Consider the following 19,761-nt stretch of genomic DNA (forward strand, 5'->3'; position numbering starts at 1 on the left):
TCACAGCCAGAAATTGTAGAGACTTTTTTTCTAGCCACTGGAACCTTGGGCTGAGGAGTCCAGTATGAGGCTTGCTCCTCCTGGGGAACCTCTGCAGCTGAAATATCCCTCCTGATGCTTAATGGCCACACACGGGTGTGAGATCAGCTCATTCCATGTCTTTGCCCCTTTTACCAGTATCAAAGTGGCCTCTTCTGTACATCTCTAGTTGTAGAACTTCTGTTCAGCTAGACTTGAGATGACTCCTAATGATGTCTGTTCTATAATTAGTTGTAATTTTGATGTGGTCATGAGGGGAGGCAAGCACAACATTTACCTACTCAATCATCTTGACCAGAAGCATCCTGTTGTATCTTTTCTAATTTCTTTTATTAGCACTTTATAATTTTTCAGTAACAAGTTATTCACCTTCTTAGTTTGGTCTATTTCAAAATATTTTATTCCTTTTGGTGCTATTGTAAATGGAATTGCTTTTCTTAACTTCATTTTCAGATAGTTCATTGTTAGCAGATAAAAACACAACTAATTTTTCTATGTTGATTTTGTATCCTACAACTTTGTTGAATTTATTTTTTCTAACAGTTTTTCTTTATGGTATCTTCAAGGTTTTCTATATATAAAATAATGTCGTCTGAAAACAGGGACAATTTTACTTCTTCCTTATTAATTTCTATGTTTATTTCTTTCTCTTGCCTAATTGCTCTGGCTAGCACTGCCAATACTATGTTGAACAGAAGTTCAGGCATCCCTGCCTTGTTCCTAATTCGAAAGGTAAAGTTTTCAGTTTTCACTCTTGTGTGTGACATTAGCTATGGGCTTTCCATATATTACCTTAATTATGATATATTTTTCTTCTATTTCTAGTTTTTTTCCAGAATTTTGTATTATTAAAGTGTGTTGAATTTTTTCGAATGTTTTTTTTTCTACATGTATTGAGATGATCCTGTGATTTTTATTCTTTATTCTGTTAATGTGGTTATTATATTAATTTTCAGATGTGAACCATCCATGCATCCCAGGGATAAATCCCACTTGGTCATGGTGTATAACCCTTTTAATGTGCTGTTGGATTTGGTTTGCTAATATTTTGTTGAGGATTTTTGCATCTATATTGATTTTAGAATATTGGCCAGTAGTTTTCTTTTCTTATGGTCTCTTTATCTGGTTTTGGTATCAGGGTAATGTTGGCCTCATAAAATGAATTCGAAAGTGTTCTCTCTCTTTCACTTTTTTGAAATAATTTGAGAAGCATTGGCATTAATTCTTATTTAAATGTCTGATAGAATTCATTAGTGAAGCTATCTAGTGTTGGTCTTTTCTTTCGGAAGGTTTTTGATGATTATTTCAATCTCCATACTAGTTGTAGGTCTGCTGTAGATCTGTTCAGACTTTCTACATTTTCACAATTTAGTCTTGATAGGTTGTATGTTTCTAGGAATTTATCAATTTTTTCTAGGTTATCAAGTTTGTTGACATATAATTTTTCATAGTAGTCTCATAATTATTTTTATTTCTGTGGCATTAGTTGTAATGTCTCTTCTTTCATTTCTGATTTCATTTATTTGAGTCTTCCCTTGTTTTCCTTAGTCTAGCTAATGGATTGTCAATTTTATTTTATCTTCTCAAAAGAAAGCAACTCTAAGTGAGTTTTTTTGTATTATTTTTCTACTATCTAGTTTATTTCCTTTGTGCTCACTTTGAGCTCAGTTTTTTTCATTCTTTTTCTAGCTCCTTAAAGAGTAAAGTTAGATGTTTTTATGCAATGTCTATCATTCTTCCCATAGCATTTTTTTACAGAATACAAAAAAAAATTTCTGCAATTTTTATAAAACATAAAAGACCATTCATAGTCAAATCCAGAAAGAAGAATGAAGAATGAAGCTGGATGCACCATACTACCTGATTTCAAAATATGGTAAAATGCTACAGGAATCAAAACTGTATGGAACTAGCATAAATACAGACATGTGGACCAATGGACTAAAATAGAGAGCTCAGAAATAAACTCATACATATATTATCAACTCATCTTTGACAAGAGTGCCAAGAACACACAGTTGGGAAAGCATCATCTCTTCAACAAATGATATTGGGAAAATTGGATATCCACAAGCAAATGAATAAAATTTAGCTTGCATTTTACACCATATGGAAAAATCAACTCTAAATGGCTTAAAGACTTAAATATATAACCTGAACTCTAAAATTCCTAGAAGAACACATAGAGGAAAAGCTTCATGACAATGCCCTTGGTAATGATTTCATGAATGTGACACCAAAGCAAAGGCAACAAAAGCAAACAGACAAGTTAAACTATGTCAACCTAAAAACCTTCTGCACAACAAAGGTAACAACAGAGTGGAAGGGCAACCTACAGAATGGGAGAAACTATTTTCCAGAGTCCTTAAGAGTCATAAAGCCCGCTATACATGCAACTGTTGGTGTCCCATTTTTACATTTAAGACTGTTACCTATTTACTTTGTTCCAGACGTGAAATGGGAAACAATTACTCAGATACATTGGCTTGTAGTTCCAAGTAAGCAATGACATTGGTCATTCTTGGGGTTTGTTCTCCATCTGAATCTTGGTCTTGCCTCTGTACCAAAGTAGATGGGACTTTCTTGAGCCTCTGCACCTTATTTCTTCCAATTACAGTCACATCATCTGACCTAATGAGTTCTAAAATTCATTTACATTTTTTAGGACATGTTTCAGGTATGTTTTAAAAGTGATCAGTGCTAATAATAAAAGATAACATGACCTTTGAAAAAAGTACATTTGCAAACCTTATATCTGATAATAGGTTAATATCCAAAATATATAAAGACTTCCTGCAACTCAATAGCAAAAAAAATGTTAATAATGCAACTAAAAAGTAGTCTAAAGATCTGAACAGGTATTTTTTCCAAAGAAGGCACAGTTAACAGGTATATGAAGAAATGCTCAATGTCACTAATTATCAAAGGAGTGCAAATTAATATTACAATGAAATATCAACTGACCTGTCAGGATATCTATTAACAAAAAATTGAAAGACAAGAAACATTGGTGAGGACGTGGAAGAATTGGAATTGTTTCTTGTTATTGGTGGGAATGCAAAATGGCACAGCAACTATGGAAAACAGTATGGAGGTTTCTCAAAAAATTAAAATTAGAAGTACTTATTATCCAATCCCACTTTTGGATTTATCCAAAAGAATCGAAATCAGGATCTCAAATTGATATTAATATTTCCATGTTTATTATAGCACTATGCACAATAGCCAAGGTGTGGAAATAATCTCAGCATCCATCTACAGATAAATGGGTAAAAAAAAATGTGGTATGTATATACTCTGGAATACTATTCAGCCTTAAAAAAGAAGGAAATCGTGAAATATGTGACGACATAGAAGAACCTCAAGGGCATTACGCTAATTGAAACAGAATGACAAATGATGCATGATTCTAGTTATGTGAGGTATCTAAAATAATCAAATTCATAGAACTAAAGAGTAAAATGGTGGTTGCCAGGGGCTGGGGAGAGGAAGAAATAAGGAGTTCCTGATCAACAGGCATAAGTTAAGCAACATGCATAAGTTCTAGAGAGCTGCTGTACAACACTGTATCTATAATCAATGATACTATATTTCATGCTTAAAACTTTATGAAGAGATAGATCTCATATGTTCTTACTATAATAAAATAAAATTTGTAAAAATTAAAAATAAAATGATAAAAATCAGCATAAATATTTTAAAATTGAATAAGCCAATAACTCTGAAAGCAACTAAATTTAAATGAAAGAATTCCCCTGCCAAAAAAATGATAGATCCAGATGGTTTTAAGAAATAGAAATCTCTATCTTATACATGTTTCAAAAAGGAGAAATATTAAATGATGAAACTTTCCTTGAGGCTGGTGTTAATTTTAAAACCTTTATTTGAAATATTTATTTCAAAGCCAGTGAAAATAATTCAAAAAATAAAATTATAGTTCTGTTTTACTTATAAATAAACTTTTCAGAATGGTTAAACATTAGAAAATCTGTCCATCTAATGAAATCTATTAGTGGAAAATTCTTCTATGGAAAATTCATATGACTGTTTTAACAAATACACAAAAAAGCTTAAGTTTAACATCCTATATATGATAAAACCACAGAAAATAGAAATAATAGAACATTTTTTAAACTTGATAATATGCTTAATGGCCAAACTGCAACAAATACCAAATTTAGAGAAATTTTAGACACAATCTTTAAATTCAGAAACAAGACAAAGATAACCATTTTTATTTTATATTTTTAAAAAGGACATAAGGATTGGAAAGAAAGAAGCAAAAAATGTCATTATGTGCAAGAGAGAGAGATGATCATCTACATAGAAAACCATTAGATTAACAGAAAAACTTTGAATTAATAAAGGGTTTAGCAAAGTTTCCAAATACGGGTTAATTTACAAAACCCAGAACTGTTCTTAAACCACTAATAACCAGCTAGAAATTTTTATTTTTATTTTTAAAATATACTATTCATTATTATAGTGGACAAATTAAAAATACTAAGGAATTAACATACCACAAAATCACACTAAACCTACAGATAGAAAAATTTTTAACTTTCCTAAAAGACATTCAGAAAGACTTAAATAAATGGAGGACATATATACAAGTGAATCAAATTATACTGTAAAGATAGCAATACTCCCTAAATTAAATTAAGATACAAATTCTATGTAAGACTAATTAAAATTCCAGCCATACATCTTTTAAGAACTTAAACTTATTTTATGATATGTGTGTGTGTATCCCTGAATAGACACATTATGAAAACAAAACAGGAATCTCTCCTTAAGATATTTTAACATATAACAGAAGACCATAGTAATAAAATCCGTATATAATTTTGAAGAGGTAAGAAGTTAAACAATGGCTCTATTACTACAGCGCTTAGTTGTCTGCACTGTGTGAGTTCCGGGCTGGGTCGCTGGATCCCCATGAGAGATTTGCGTGGAGGTCTTTTGCTTAAAGGAGAAAGACACACAGTAGAGAAAGAGTAGCAAGAAGAAGCGATTTTATTAAGTAAAGCAAAGTACGCTTGGTAGAAGTCCAAGTGGGCACTTTGGTAGAAGATCGAGTGCCCTGAGGAAGTGAGGACCGGGGGTTTATATTAGTAATAAAGTTTCTTTGTTCTCCTTCTGTCTCTTCCATTGCAAATTTCCAGCTCCTCCCTCTGAACGTCTTACCCTGGCTGAGGAATGTGTAGTGCATGCCCTAGATGCCTGTGCTCTGGCGATTCTGAGTATAGCCACATGCTCAGTTAACTAATTTTGCCCATACTATCTGAGCTCCCTTAAAGTGCGGTCATATAGTTGTCCTCTGTAGTTAACTGACCATGGGGGAGGTGCCAGATATCTTGTTTTTCTGTCTAGTTTTGGGTAAACATTTAACTGTAATGTCCTGTCATGTACATTTTTCTACTAAACGTGTCTTGGAGTTTCGTTAACCTTTCATTGTCCTTCTCTCTCCGGCTCATATCTCTCTATCTACCTACCCTTATCAGCAGAAAGTATTACCTGGGAGAGCTGGGAGTAAAGCTCATCGGAAGGGAAAGAACAGGTTTTATAGCAGCAGATATTAGAAAATCTAGCTCACTACACAATGACAATTAACATTATATACCCTACATTATGTACCAAGGTGTGAAGACCTAAATATGAAATAGAAAATAATGAAGATAATGAATATGATTATATTATTGTGAAAAGAGGTGAACGAGGACTTCTTAAGTAAGACCTCATACTCATACAGTTAGGTGAAAATGGATGGATTTAACAATATTAAATCATTAAAGACTTCTGCCCTTTCAATGACATAACTGAGAAATTTAAGAATGATGCCATGTAAGGAGCAATAACCAAGATCTAGTCTATAAAGAATCTAGAATACAAAGAATTTCTGTTAATATAGGCAACCAGAAATCACATAAAGATGCAGATAAGAACTTCACAGAAGGGGAAACCTAAATAACTAACAAATATATGAAGACATGCTCATCCTTATTAATAATCAGGGGAAAAAAACACAAAGCAGCCATTCATTTGTTGATGGTGGGAGTGGCCCTGAATCAGGAGATGAATGAAGCTTTCAAACACACTAGTATAACCTCATCTGAAACCACCAGTTCATGAAACTGTATCATATAAACAAATCTTTGTTTCCATTTATTTAAAAAATGATACTTGCTGCTGCTAAATAGATGATTTAATATGGGAGATTAAGTCGTATATTTAAAGTATACACAATGAGAGTGAAAATCAACACACCCTGCAAATTACCTGTGTGCAGGAAGAAAATGGCTCGTAAGTCTCCATTTCAGGCTGTCTCAGCTGGAATGTGGTTTCAAGTACATTCTCTGACCTAAGGATATAATAATATTGATGCATCCATAGTTGAATATAACCCAAATGCTTCTAATGACCTACACAGGACATTACAAAATAGTGCCATTATAAGAGTATGCTATGAATAAATATTGGGAGATTCAGATTCAAATTCTCTTGAAAGATTGATCAAAATATCTTTTCCATGCTTAGTTTGGGATAAAAGTACACGGATACAGAATTTGCAAGTTATTTCTACTCTATAATAGTGAGAGTCATAATTTATGATATATCCTTTGGAGAACATACCCACTATACTCAAAAATTTATATCTCTTGTTCTTATATGCTCTGTATTTCAAATTCATATATATAGATAATTGACATAGTCCCTTGGATGTCAAATAGGCATCTGAAAATTGACATATTCAAAATAGAACCATCCATAGTTTGTTCTTCCTCTAATTTTCCCCATATTTGTAAAAGGTTCCTTCATCCATGCCAAAAAGTTTAGAATTATCATGATAATTTTTTTCTTTCACTCTTTTCCCACACCTTATTCTTCAGCACATCTTGTCATCCTAAACATATTCTTAATCCTTCAATTCCCACTGCTACCATCCTAGTCCAGACCATTATTGATCCCCATCTTATCTTCATTATAGCAATTATCTCTTTAAAAATATCCTTTCTTTCATTCTTGACTTGCAAGAAACTCTGTCCACACTTCAGCAAGAGAGATCTTTTCAAAGTATAAATGAAATCCTTGTACTCTCTTGTTTTAAACACTTCAGTGGACTGATATTGCAAATAATAAAACACCCAAATACCTTTCCTGGCCTTACCTTTTCTGGCTCCCATCTCTATTTCTAAATCATTGTTTTAGCTATACTGACATTTTTTTTCCCCACCTCGGGACACACAAAACTCATTTGGTTTACATGAAGTTCTTCTTCTTCTTCTTTTTTTTTTTTTTGTCTTCATCAAGAACTTCACTCACAACTTTTTTTTCACTCAATTCTCAGTTTAAATGTCACCTCTTCAGAGAGACCATGCAACATAAACTAGTCGTACAGGCTTTTTCAATTGTATCATTCTGTTTTATTTTCTAAATAGTACTTATTACTACCCAATATTTTTTGTTGTCTGTCTCTGTCTCCCCTACTGAGAATAATGCATAGCAATGTATCAGCACTCCAGAAGTATACATTGAATAAATGAGTCTATATTTAATCATATTAGTCCTGTAAAGGACCAATTTCATCTTACTGTGGCTTTGTCAAGTAGATTAATTTCAAGCTTCCAATCTCAGCTTTTTCCACCACTTAGTGTATTTCCCATCCACTGATTGTCTGAAGTTCACAAGCTGACTCTAATCAAAAATCTGTCTTTGGGTGGTTCCATAGAGTAGCGATTAGCACATCTACTTTACACGCAGAAGGTCCTGGGTTGGAACCTCATCAGGGCCCCAGCCCAGAAATCTCCACATTCTCTGGGTATGCTAGGCCCCAGTTGTGCCAGGGCCCGAGTGTGCCAAGCCCCGGGCCCTGGGTGCATAAGAAGAGGTGCTCTGCCTTCAGAGATTCAGTTCTTAAGGGGAGACAGCAACCTCCATAGGTCAGGGGTGGAAGTGGAGTGGGGAGGAATTAAAAAAAAAAAAATCTGTCCTCAAGAAAGAATCTTAAACTCAATTTACCATAAGCATGAATTACTAACAGCTGACCTTTCTAATGATCTCAATTAGGGTATCATTTGAACAAAGATAAGTCTTTGACTGCAAGAATTACCAAGCATATGGAAAAGAGTTTTCCATGATATTTCTTTTCATGGAAAATTTTGACGGAGCTTTTGGAACAGGTTTGGTTTTGTTTTGTTTTTCAGATTTGAAACTACTCATATATTACCTACCTTCTCCATCGCAGATGGGTAGAAACACAACTTACTTTTTCTTTCTCTGAACAATATGAAGAATGATAAAGAAAGTACATAGAAAATTATGAGTGTAACAACTATAGGCAGCCAAATATAAGAAAAAAACAGAATTACCCAAAAAATACAAACCAGAAACACATTCTTTGTGACTATACTTCTTTTCTATACACTATGCTGACATTCTGATACCTTTAATCCACAATGCTCTTTTGATACACAACTGCTTGGTTGACATTGAAATGGATGTTTTAAGATTATTTGCCAAATCCCATTTTACAAATGAATATACTAATGCATATTCAAATCAAAGGCAGATATTTCATATCATCCTACAACTCTTAAGAATAAAAGAAGATATAACTACCTAAATATTCACCTAGATATAACCACCTAAAAATGTTTAATCAAAATATAATATAGGCACGTGATAAAATATTACCCAATTACTAAAGTGGAATTTCCAAAGAGTATGTAATAATCTCTGAAAATGAATTTATAATAATAATTATTAGCATTTAAGATTAATGTTCTCAGCAATGTAATAAGCATTTTACAAGGATTATTTACATTAACTGAGTGCAATTATCATATACAAATGGGAAAATGGAAGTTCTGAGATGTTAAGAAATTTGCCCAAAGATACAAGTGATTAGGTGGCAAAACTGGGAAGCAGATTCAGTTCTGTCTGACTCCAGAAACCGCACTCTTAAAAAAAACAAATTGTAAAATTTTAAGTATCAATACTTTTACTATAGATATTTTGACCACAGTGTTACTCAAGTGTGTTACTGTAGTTCCCCCTTATCTGCGATTTTGCTTTTTAAAGCCTGTTATCAGAGGTCAAATGCAGTCTGAAAATATTACATGGAAATTTCCAGACATAAACAATCTATAAGTTTTAAACTGTGTATCATTCTGAGTAGCAAGATGAAACCTCATGCTATCTCACTTTTTTTCCCTCTGTCCCTCTCCGTCCTCACCAGAGCTGTGAATTACCCCGTTGTCCAGCTTATCTAACACTCTTATTCACTCCTTGCCCATTAGTTACTTAGTAGCCGCTAGATTATAAGATCAACTGTCATAGTATCTCAGTGCTTGTGTTCAAGTAACCCTTAATTGTACTTAATAATGGCTCCAAAGTGCAAGAGAGCAATGATGGCAATTCAAATATGCCAAAGAAAAGCCATAAGGTGCTTCCTTCAAATGAAAAGGTAAATTCTCAACTTAATAAGAAAAGGAAAAAATCGTCATGCTGAAGTTTCTAAGATCTATAGCAAGAATAAATCTTCTATCCATGAATTGTGAAAAGGAAGTCTGGGCTAGTTTCGCTGTTGCACCTCAAACTGCAACGGTTACAGCCATAGTGCATGATAAATGCTTAGATATTTTGAGAGAGACCATATTCACATAACTTTTATTACAGAACATTGTTATAATTCATCTATTTTATTATTAATTGTTGTTAATATCTTGCTGTGCCTAATTTATAAATTAAACTTTATTATAGGTATGTATGTTTTTTAGTTGAGGAACTTTGTACCATTTATATTTAACTGTTCAGCCATCATTGTATCTCAGTTTCTAGTTCCAGGTTGATTTTTTTAAATGAGATACTGCATAGCTTATTCAAATTGAGTGAAGGAGGCTGACTGGGAAGAATCTGGCACTGAAATGTGAACACAGCCCTGAAGTCAACAACGAAACAGAGGGAAATAAAGCTCTATACAAGATTTCCTCAGAATCAGGGATTTATGTCCCAAATACTTTTTACAAAGTTAAACAAGAGATGATCTTTTTCTGAATTAAGGTTTCACGATCAGAGGCTTTGTTAGTCTGCTCTTGATAATGTTCAAATTATATTCCCTTATTTATATAAGATTTAACCTAATATACTTATATTTAGCTTAACTTTATAAAATTATTTATTTTATTAAAAAGTGAATGAATGTTATCAATATCGCATGGCTTAACTTAATATTATTACATGCACAGCTATTGAAAGAATTCTGAATGGTTAACTTCAATGATTATCTGCTGAATTAAACAAATGGTGACAGTACTACATACAGAGACTGCTATGGTTGTTGGTTAGCCCTCGAATGAGACAAACTAATGCAACAAACGCTCGAGATTAATAAAAGTTAAACAAAATAGAAAGATAAGCTTGAGGGGAAAATTACTTTATTTCCTGTGAAAATAAATGGGTACCATTAATACCAGACAATTAATAAGCACCATTGGACAACTTATATCATTATCTGTGATATGATGGTGTGGTATAATCATGGATTAACAGGTAAGCAAGATTCACTCACCATCAATGACATCCAAAACTTATTCTGTCGTATTCACCCAAACATAAAGAGATCTAGAGAATGGGGGGAAATGCTAGAATGGGAGTAAAATTTCTGTCTTTCTTAAATAGGAAGATATCTTCTGGAAGAAGAGATTGAAACCATAGCTGAAAGATAAATAGGATCTTTTTTCTATTGCTATAGAAAATATTTAAGACTATGTGATGAGTGGGAAGCTGGGCTTTCTTGCACTCTGAACACCGAGGTCAAAGCACATTAATTTCAGAATGTGGTGATAAGAGCCCTGCCAACAAAGAGGCTATGGAAATACAATGGTAAAAGATAGCCAGTATAAAATTGGATACTAAGTGAAGGCTTCGATTTCAGCAATAATATAGGTGGTTTGGGACCAATTCTCCTTCTGAGAACATGAAGAAAACTTGAACAAATTATTGTTAAAATATTTTATAAGACATTATTAAAGAGCTACCAAATTATTAAGAATTTGTAGAGCCAAGGTCCAGTGAAAATGGAAAGCCAAGAAAAACAAGCCTAATATTCCGATACGCTTTTTTCCCTAATAAGTGTGTTAATTATTAAAGTGAGAGTCAGAGTTGAGATGCTGAGAAGCTGAGCAGAAATTTCAGCAGCCAAATATGCCTTGAACAATAAAAAACTGGTGGTCAGCGCTTGCCAGGAACAAAAGACTCTGGTATCCATTCCAGGCTTAAAAATGGAATTCCAAATAGTTAAACTCTAGGAAGTAAGAGTGAACAAGAAATAGACTCCACTTTTCAAGGACTAACATCTTTTTCAAATCATCTCAGTCTGTAATTGAATTAAGGCAAAATAAACCACACCAAGTAAAAGTGTCTCAGGAGGAAGATAAAACCAACTACCACAAAAGACCACATATTGTATGACTTCATTTGTACAAAATGTGCAGAATCGGTAAATCTATAGAGATAAAAAGCATACTTGTGGTTTCCTAAGGCTAAAAGTATAGGGGTTTAGAGGGTATGGCTGAAGGGTATGGATTTTTTTTTTTTTTTTGGAGTAGTAAAAATGTTCTACAGTTGATTTGCTGATGGCTGCATGAACTTTGTGAATAGACTAAAATGATCAAATTATACATCTTAAGTGCATGAATTTTACAGTACATAAATTATATAACAATAAAGCTATGACAAAAAAATTCAGAGCCTCAATTATCTTTGCAATATTTTATATACCAGATATAACATTAGGTCAAAAAATAACTATATATAAAAACTCAACACTGACTGGAAACTATGATAAAAAATTTAACGTAATAGAAAGAGACCCAGAAAAGACTCAGATATTAGAATTCTCCCATATGGAATTTAAAATAGATCGAATTTAATTATTTTACATATCTAATGTACTTGTAATTAGAGTCCCAGAAAAAGATGAGAGGGAATGTGGCAGAAGCAACATTCGAAGGGATGATAGCCAAAATTTTTCCAAAAATGATAAAGGACATTAATCTACAGATTCGAAAATCTTGTGAAAAACACAAACAAGATAAATACGAAACATGCAACATCAAGGCATATCATAACAAAACTGTAAAACAAATATGAGAAGAAAATCTTAAAAGTAGCAGAGGAGAGAAGGGTAGTACATTGTTTTTAAAAGACCATCAATAAAACCGACAGATATTTTTTCAACAGAATTAATGAAAGTCAAAAGCCAAAAGAAAACTATTGTCAAAATGATACAGAAAAAATAAACTATCAAACTGGAATTAGAAATTCCATAAAAAAGTTTTACAAAAATGCAAGCATGATCAAAGAATTAAAAGAATTGATTATTTGTACACCTGCATGAGAGGAAAAAAACTCTTTGGGCAGAAGAGAAATGAAAGTTTGAACATGAATAAAGAAATGAAAAAATAACAGAAAAGATAAACCTAAAAGAATATTTCTATAAATAACAGGAATAACAACAATAATATATTTTGTAATTTATATATATAAACAATTAAAATGCACAAAAACTATAGCACAAAGGGTGGGAGCTGATATATGCACATTGCATTATCTGGGAAGTAGTAGAAGTACTAAATAAATATAAATTTTAATAAGTCAAGGATGTATGTTATAATCTTCAAGTCAATCACTTAAATAAGGGTAGAGAAATGTATAGTTAACAAATTAATGGGTGGAGGATAAAATAACAATAAATAATATAAAAGAATTCAGGAAGAGAAAGGGACATAGAACGGGGTCAGATAATATAAACAGTAAGGTGAAATTTAAAACCCAACTATATCAGTATTTACACTAAATATATAGAGACTAAATGCTCTAGTTTTAAAGAATATTAGGTGGAATATTAAAAAATTAAGTTTTATAGGAAATTATATTATTTAAATTCCTTAGGAAAATCATACCCTGTTTAATTACGGCTTTGAAACAGAAGACACAGTTGACAGAGCTTAGGAAGTAGGTGGGCAAAGAGAAGTAGGCAGCTAAGAGAGAATTTCTATGTGGACAAAACAAAAAAGAGGTTTAATTGTGCTGCTGCAAGTTGCAGAGGTAAGCATTGAAGCATCAAAAGAACTATACTGAGAGGAAAAATTATATTGGGAAGAGGAAAAGTTGAAGGAAGTGTAAATGAGCCTAATCTTCATTGACTATGGCAGAAATTCAGTGGAAAGCATGTAGGGGACAACAGCTAAAAATATGCCATATAAAATCAATTACCCCTGGAAGCCAGGTTGGGTTAGAGAACATCTTCCTTCTTTAATACATTTAACCATGCATGTGTACTACATTGATTTATAGTTTTAAAACTAGATGACTACACAAACACTTCTGATAGTGAATTTTAAAGAGAATTATTTTTCCTTGTTAATTATTACTTCTACTTACATTCTTGTTTGACTGGCAGAGGAATAATCTCTTTGTTCCTTAGAGGATGATTCATGTGCACAATCAGGTGTTGAAGTCTTAGGGACCTCACAGTCTCCAAGGAGATGTTGTACATTTTAATGATAGTCACTGTGCCATTTGGGCTCTGAGCAAAGCATTCCTCTGGTGGATTAATCAAGACTTGTAATGGGAAAAAAAGATATTCGAGGAGCAAGTTTTCCCACAACTAAGTAAATCCAAGGAAGCCTTCAGAGCCAAGATTGGACTGGAGTTCAGTTTTTAATTTAGATATAGCTGAGGCAAAGATGAAACAATTTAAATATAAAAATATCATACCCGATTTCAATCGTGAACTTCCCAAAATTTTTATATGAAACCAAAAGGTTGAAAAATGTCTCTCTCAGATACCTCTCCTCACACTTGAGAAAATCTCACAATTCCATATCTTATACACACTACCTTCTGATTTTAGAGGGACAATTGGTATCTCCACTTTCATTCAACTTTAAGTTTACATTATATATACCCTCAATACTTTAAATTTATAGCAGGAGCATAATGAAGGAACACTGTGACACTATCACTATTCCTTCAATATTTTGTTAATTTAAAGATTGGGAAATTATTATTTTCTTAGAGTTTTCTCATTTCCTTTTTCTCCTCCTCTACTGTCTCTCTTCCTTTTCTTTGCTTTTCCCAATGAAAATCCTTATGTGGTTCATAGATTTTACCCACTGGATTAAAATCAGTACACCGTAGTGCAAAAGGGTTAGATGACAAAAACAGAAGAACTATACACTATATCTGATTTTACACTACATGAAAATGGGCAAGTTATGTAATCATTAGTGGCTTCTAGTAATTTTTAAATCTGTATAATAAAGGATTTGGCCTAGATGGCCTCTATTATAGTCATTTCTTCTCTAACATTCTTTCTCTGGACCGTAAGCTTCAAAGACCACAACCCCATGGTTTTGACTCTACATAAAACATTTATGTACTTATAACTTTAAGACAGACTTGCCCTTCCTGACTGCCATGTGGGAACACATTAAAGAGATATCTATAGCAGGCTTCATTATCAAATGTCACTCCACTGATAGTTATGAATGAGGAATAGGGTTTGATGATCTCACAGTGCAGCCAACTTATGTATGGTAGAAGAATCTTTTCTCCATATTTACTGCTATATGTGCCCATATTTTGTGGCAAAGAATCTTGGATTTTCTGCCAGGTAACCTGCAGAACATCTGCTAGAGTTGTTAAATTGTAGAAAATTGTCTCATTTTCTCCCAATACAGCTGTCTCATTATTTTGGGGCTTTATCTTATGAAAAGAATCTGAAAATAAAAGCCAGTGTGAATTAAGAGAAATGTACTTTCATATTACCTTGGACTTACCTCCATCACAGGACTTACCTCTTCTGTCTTATAGTTATCCTTTTATTTGCCTCTCTTCTCCAAAAGAAAAAAACAAAAACTGTCCTATCTTTTTCACCACTGTTGTGCAGTTTCTAAAAGTGTTTCTAGCTTATACCACCTAATCAACAAATATTTATTAAGTGCAGAAATTAAAACAAATTAAAAGTTGTGAAATCAGTAATGCTAATTTCTAGAGGCTGAGCATAAACTAGCTTGAAGGTGACAAACCCCTCAGGGCTCCAGTCTTAAGGAGAAACCAAATTTTGTAGGTTTTACTTACTATCAGAAACCCTTCCTCTTCATGCTGAAGAGCCAAGAAAAATCACCTCATGTCTTTGGCAAAAGTAAATCTTTCATAAAAAAGACTTACTTTCCAGAGGAAAATATTTTACCAGAGCCTTATTTCATGTAAATGGAAGAACAATGACCCAGTTACAGTTCCCTTTAGCTTTCCTGTCTGATCTAAATTGAGGAAGGAGAAAAATAAAGGTATACAGGCCCATTAAAAGAGTGAGATTTAACAATAGATTTTAAATTACTTCCCCTCTCTCATTCTTTACTACCATACCAATAGGGCTCCAATATAATTTCTGTGGATTACGGCTAAAATTATTGCAAGGCTCAAACTCTAATAAGGAGTTCTTAGGGAAATTTAAAAAATAACAAGGGGGAAAAAAACAAAAACTACAGGAATTTAAGCTTTTAACACCTAGACCTACAATAAACAGTAAATACAACGCAACTCCTAGCTAGATTAACATAAAACCTATGCTAAAGCTCTGTTTACCTTAGTTTCTATTACCTAAGGTACCATGTTTGCATTTCAACAAAAAATATAAAGCTAAAAGCCAAGAATAAAAATAGTCTGAGGAGACAAACATCCAAGCCAGATTCAAATATAGTAGATTTTTAAATTATCAGACAGGGAATTAAAAATAACTATATTTAATATATTAAAAACTCTGATGGAAATTTGACACATGCAAGAACACATGAATAAGCAGAGATATGGAAACTGAAAAAAATAAAAAAGAAAATGCTTAAGACATTAAAAGAAAACTATAGACCAATATCTCTTATGAATATAGATGCTAATATCCTAAATAAAATATTAGAAAATTAAAGTTTTTAAATAGTATAAAATAATTATATACCACAATGAAGTGAGATTTATCCCAGGTATGCACATTGGTTCAACATTTGAAAATCAATTAATGTAATCCATCACACTAGTCCTGTGATTGTGTCAATAGATGCAGAAAAAGCACCTGAGGAAAATCCAACACCAATTCATGATAAAAATTCTCAGTAAACTGAGAATAGAAAGACCTTTCTCCACATGATAAAGAATATTAACAAAAATAAAGCTAAGCATCATATTTTAATAGAAACTCGGAACTTTTCCATTAAGATTAGGTACAAGGCAAAGATGCCTCCACTCGTGACTCCTTTTCAACATACTGAAAGCTTCATACTAAAAGCTCTTCCTAATGCAATAAGGCAAGAAAAGGAAATAAAAAGTATACAGATTAGGAATTAAATCTGTCTTAGTTCAGAGATGACATGATCACTTGTGTAGACAATCTGAAAGAATCAACAACAGAAACTTCTGAAACTAATAAGTGTTTATAGCAAGATTGTAGGATTACAAGATTAATATACAAAAGTCAATCACTTTCTTATACATCAGCAATGAACAAGTGGGATTTGAAATTAAAAACACAATACCAGTTACATTAGCAGCTCCTCAAAAGAAATACCTAGGTAAAAATTTAACAAAATATTTACAAGGTCTGTATGAGGGAAACTATAAAACTCTGGTGAACAAAATCAATAAGTAAATGACAGATGTTTCATGTTCATGGATAAAAAGTTTCAATATTGTCAAGATACTACTTCTTCCCAACATGATCTGTAAATTCAATACAATACTAATCAAAATCTAAGCAAATTATTTTATGGATATTGACAAACCAATTCTAAAGTTTATGTAGACAGGTGAAAGATCCAGAATAGTCAACCCAACACTGAAGGAAAACAAAATTGGAGGACTGACACTACTCGACTTCAAGTCTTCCTATAAAGCTACAGGAATCAATACAGTGCAGTGTAGTGTAAAAAAGTTAGCTGAGAAGGCAGAAGACCTAATTACTATGCTTTGTTCTGCACTGTGTGAAAATAGGCAAGTTATGCAACCATTAGATTTTCATTTTTTTCACCTGCATAATAAAGGAATGGACTTGGATGACCTCTATTATAGTCAATGCAGTATAGTATTGGCAAAAGAATAGACAAGTAAATCAATGGAAGAGAATAGAGAGTTCAGATATGGACCTGCACATATATAGTCAACTGATTTTTGAGAAAGGTGCAAAAGCAGTGCAGTGGAGGAAAAAATGTAGTCTTTTCAACAAATGATCTAACTGGGACAATTAAATGTCTGATTATTTTCCAAGGGCCACCATAACAAATTACCACAAACTTGGCCACTTAAATAATAGAACATTTTTTTCTTACAGATCCAGAGGTCAGAAGTCCTGAATCAAGGTGTCAGTAGTGTTATTTTTTTCTGGAGGCTCTAAGTGAAAATCTGTTCCATGCCTCTCTCCAGGCTTTTAGTGGTTGCCAATAATCCTTGGTAGTCCTTGGTTTGTAGATACATCATTTCAATTTCTGCCTCTATTTTCACATGGTGTTCTACTCTGTGTCTCTGTGTGTCTTATTCTCTTTTTATAAGGGTACCAGTCATTGGATTTAGGGCCTACCTTAACCCAAGATGATTTTATCTTTAACTTAAATTTATCTTTAAATTAGATCCTTAACTTAATTTTATCTGCAAAGATCATATTTCTAAATATGATCACATTCTGAGGTTACAGATCAACATGAATGGGGGAGGGCACAACCCAAACTTCTACAACATTCATATGCTTAAAAAATTAATACAGACATCTAATTAACTTTTACAAGTATTAACTCAAAGTGGATTATAGACATAAATGAAAAATGCAAAACTATAAAACTTCTAGAAGAAAATATAGGAGGAAATTTAGATGACCTTGGGTTTGGTGATAAGTTTATCAGATACAATATCAAAAGTATGATCCATGATTAAAAAGTAAATGACAAGTTGGACTTTATTTAACAACAACAAAAAGAAAACTTTGTTTTGGGATAGACAGTGTAAAGAGAATATGAAGACAGACCACAGATTGAAAGAAAATATCCGTAAAACACATATCTGATATAAAATTTTTTCTTAGTCTTTTCGGGCTGCTATAACAAAATACCACAGACAGGGTAGCTTATAAACAATAGACACTTATTTCTTACAGTTCTGGAGGCTGGAAGTCCAAGACTAGAATGCCAACATGGTTGGGTAAAAGTTCTCTTTTAAGTCAAAGACTTCTCACATGGTGGAAGGGACTAGGAATTTCTGTGGATCTTTTATTAAAAGATTAATTCCATTCATAAGCGCTCCACTGTCATGACCTACTCACCTCCTAAAGGCCCCACCTAGTAATACCATAACTTTTAGGGGTTAGAATTTCAATGTATGAGTTTGGGATATAAATATTAAAATTATAGCGGACTTGTATCCAAAATATACAAAAAGAAAAAAGAAAAACCAGATTATGCCACATTTGCTTTCTAGTTCTCCATATAGGCCCTTTCTTCCCTGCTGCTCTTATTCCCCCACTCCCACCTTTTCTTTCACTCTTTCCAAGTTCCAAGTCCTTCAAATAGCTTGGACATGTGTTCAAGATTGGTGGTTTTCCCCAAGATCTACTGCCAATTTTTTAACCGTTGGCTTCTGCCTCTAGCTGGGCATTGGTGGCCAAATCACCCATAAAAGAGGCCAACCTGAAGCTATGACTATGGGCTTTCCTTTCTTGCTGCAATATACAATGCTTAGTTCTTCAAACACATCAGGCCAGATGTAGTTTTTGGGTGTCCCTGTATTTTCTCACTGTGCTCCACACACATCTAAAATATGGGCTACCCCTCCCCACGTAGAAGTAGAAGGCCAATATAAGATTTCTCCCACAAATACCTCTTCTCCAAGGCCCATTTCTTCAGTTTCCTGGCTGGCTTGCCAATTGTTAGTACATATAGACCCAGAACAAGATCTTAGAACTGAAAATATACCTTCATCAGCAGAGGACAGGGAAAGACCAAACAGAGAGGCTGGCTACTCCAGTCTGGTATATAATAAAAGAGTTCATTAAGGGAAACTTACCTATGTGGCATGTCTTGGGTGGCTGCAAGATGAAATGGATCCCCAAGCCACTTAGCAGGCACCAGAGAATTATATCGGGTAGGGGTGTGGAGGAGAGATAGTCATGTGGCCTAGGATGTGACTATTTCCAAGCACAGAAAATCGCTCTATGTCCTTAAACAGGTCAGGGTAACAAGACTGTTTTTGTGACCCAGCCTGCCCCAGGGGTAGGGGCGAGGGGCTGGTTTGTGTCAGAACACAGGAATCAAGATCAAAACAGTCTCCAAACTAGTTCCATAATAAACAACCTCCCCTCTGGCTTAGGTCCAGCTCATGGGTCAGTCAGCAGGCATGCAATGGAGCAGTCTCTCCTCCACACACCAAAAACTGAAAGCAACCATGATGCCTTAAACAGGTAAATGAGTAAACAAACTACATCTGTACAACAGGGTATTACTCAACCATCAAAAGGAATGAGCTACCTATCACAAAAAGACATGGATAAACTTTAAATGCACACTGCTAAGTGAAAAAAGACAGTCTAAGTGGTTTACATACTGTATGATTCCACTTAGAAGCCATTCTGGAAAAGGTAAAAATATAGAGACAGTTAAAACACCAGTGGTGGTCAGGGAT

General features: G+C 33.5%; 1 protein-coding gene across 1 annotated transcript; it reads right to left on the minus strand.

The window, feature by feature from the left end:
• Positions 1 to 4,930: 4,930 nt before the first annotated feature.
• On the minus strand, positions 4,931 to 14,891 carry LOC107513687. The gene is given in 4 exon segments (XM_036219655.1): positions 4,931 to 5,004; positions 13,486 to 13,779; positions 14,487 to 14,811; positions 14,886 to 14,891. Coding segments are annotated over 4 exon segments (699 nt in total).
• Between the last annotated feature and the right edge of the window lie 4,870 nt (positions 14,892 to 19,761).

The sequence above is a fragment of the Rousettus aegyptiacus genome, unplaced genomic scaffold (assembly GCF_014176215.1).
Source record: "Rousettus aegyptiacus isolate mRouAeg1 unplaced genomic scaffold, mRouAeg1.p scaffold_m13_p_4, whole genome shotgun sequence".
In the NCBI taxonomy this organism is placed as follows: Eukaryota; Metazoa; Chordata; class Mammalia; order Chiroptera; family Pteropodidae; genus Rousettus; species Rousettus aegyptiacus.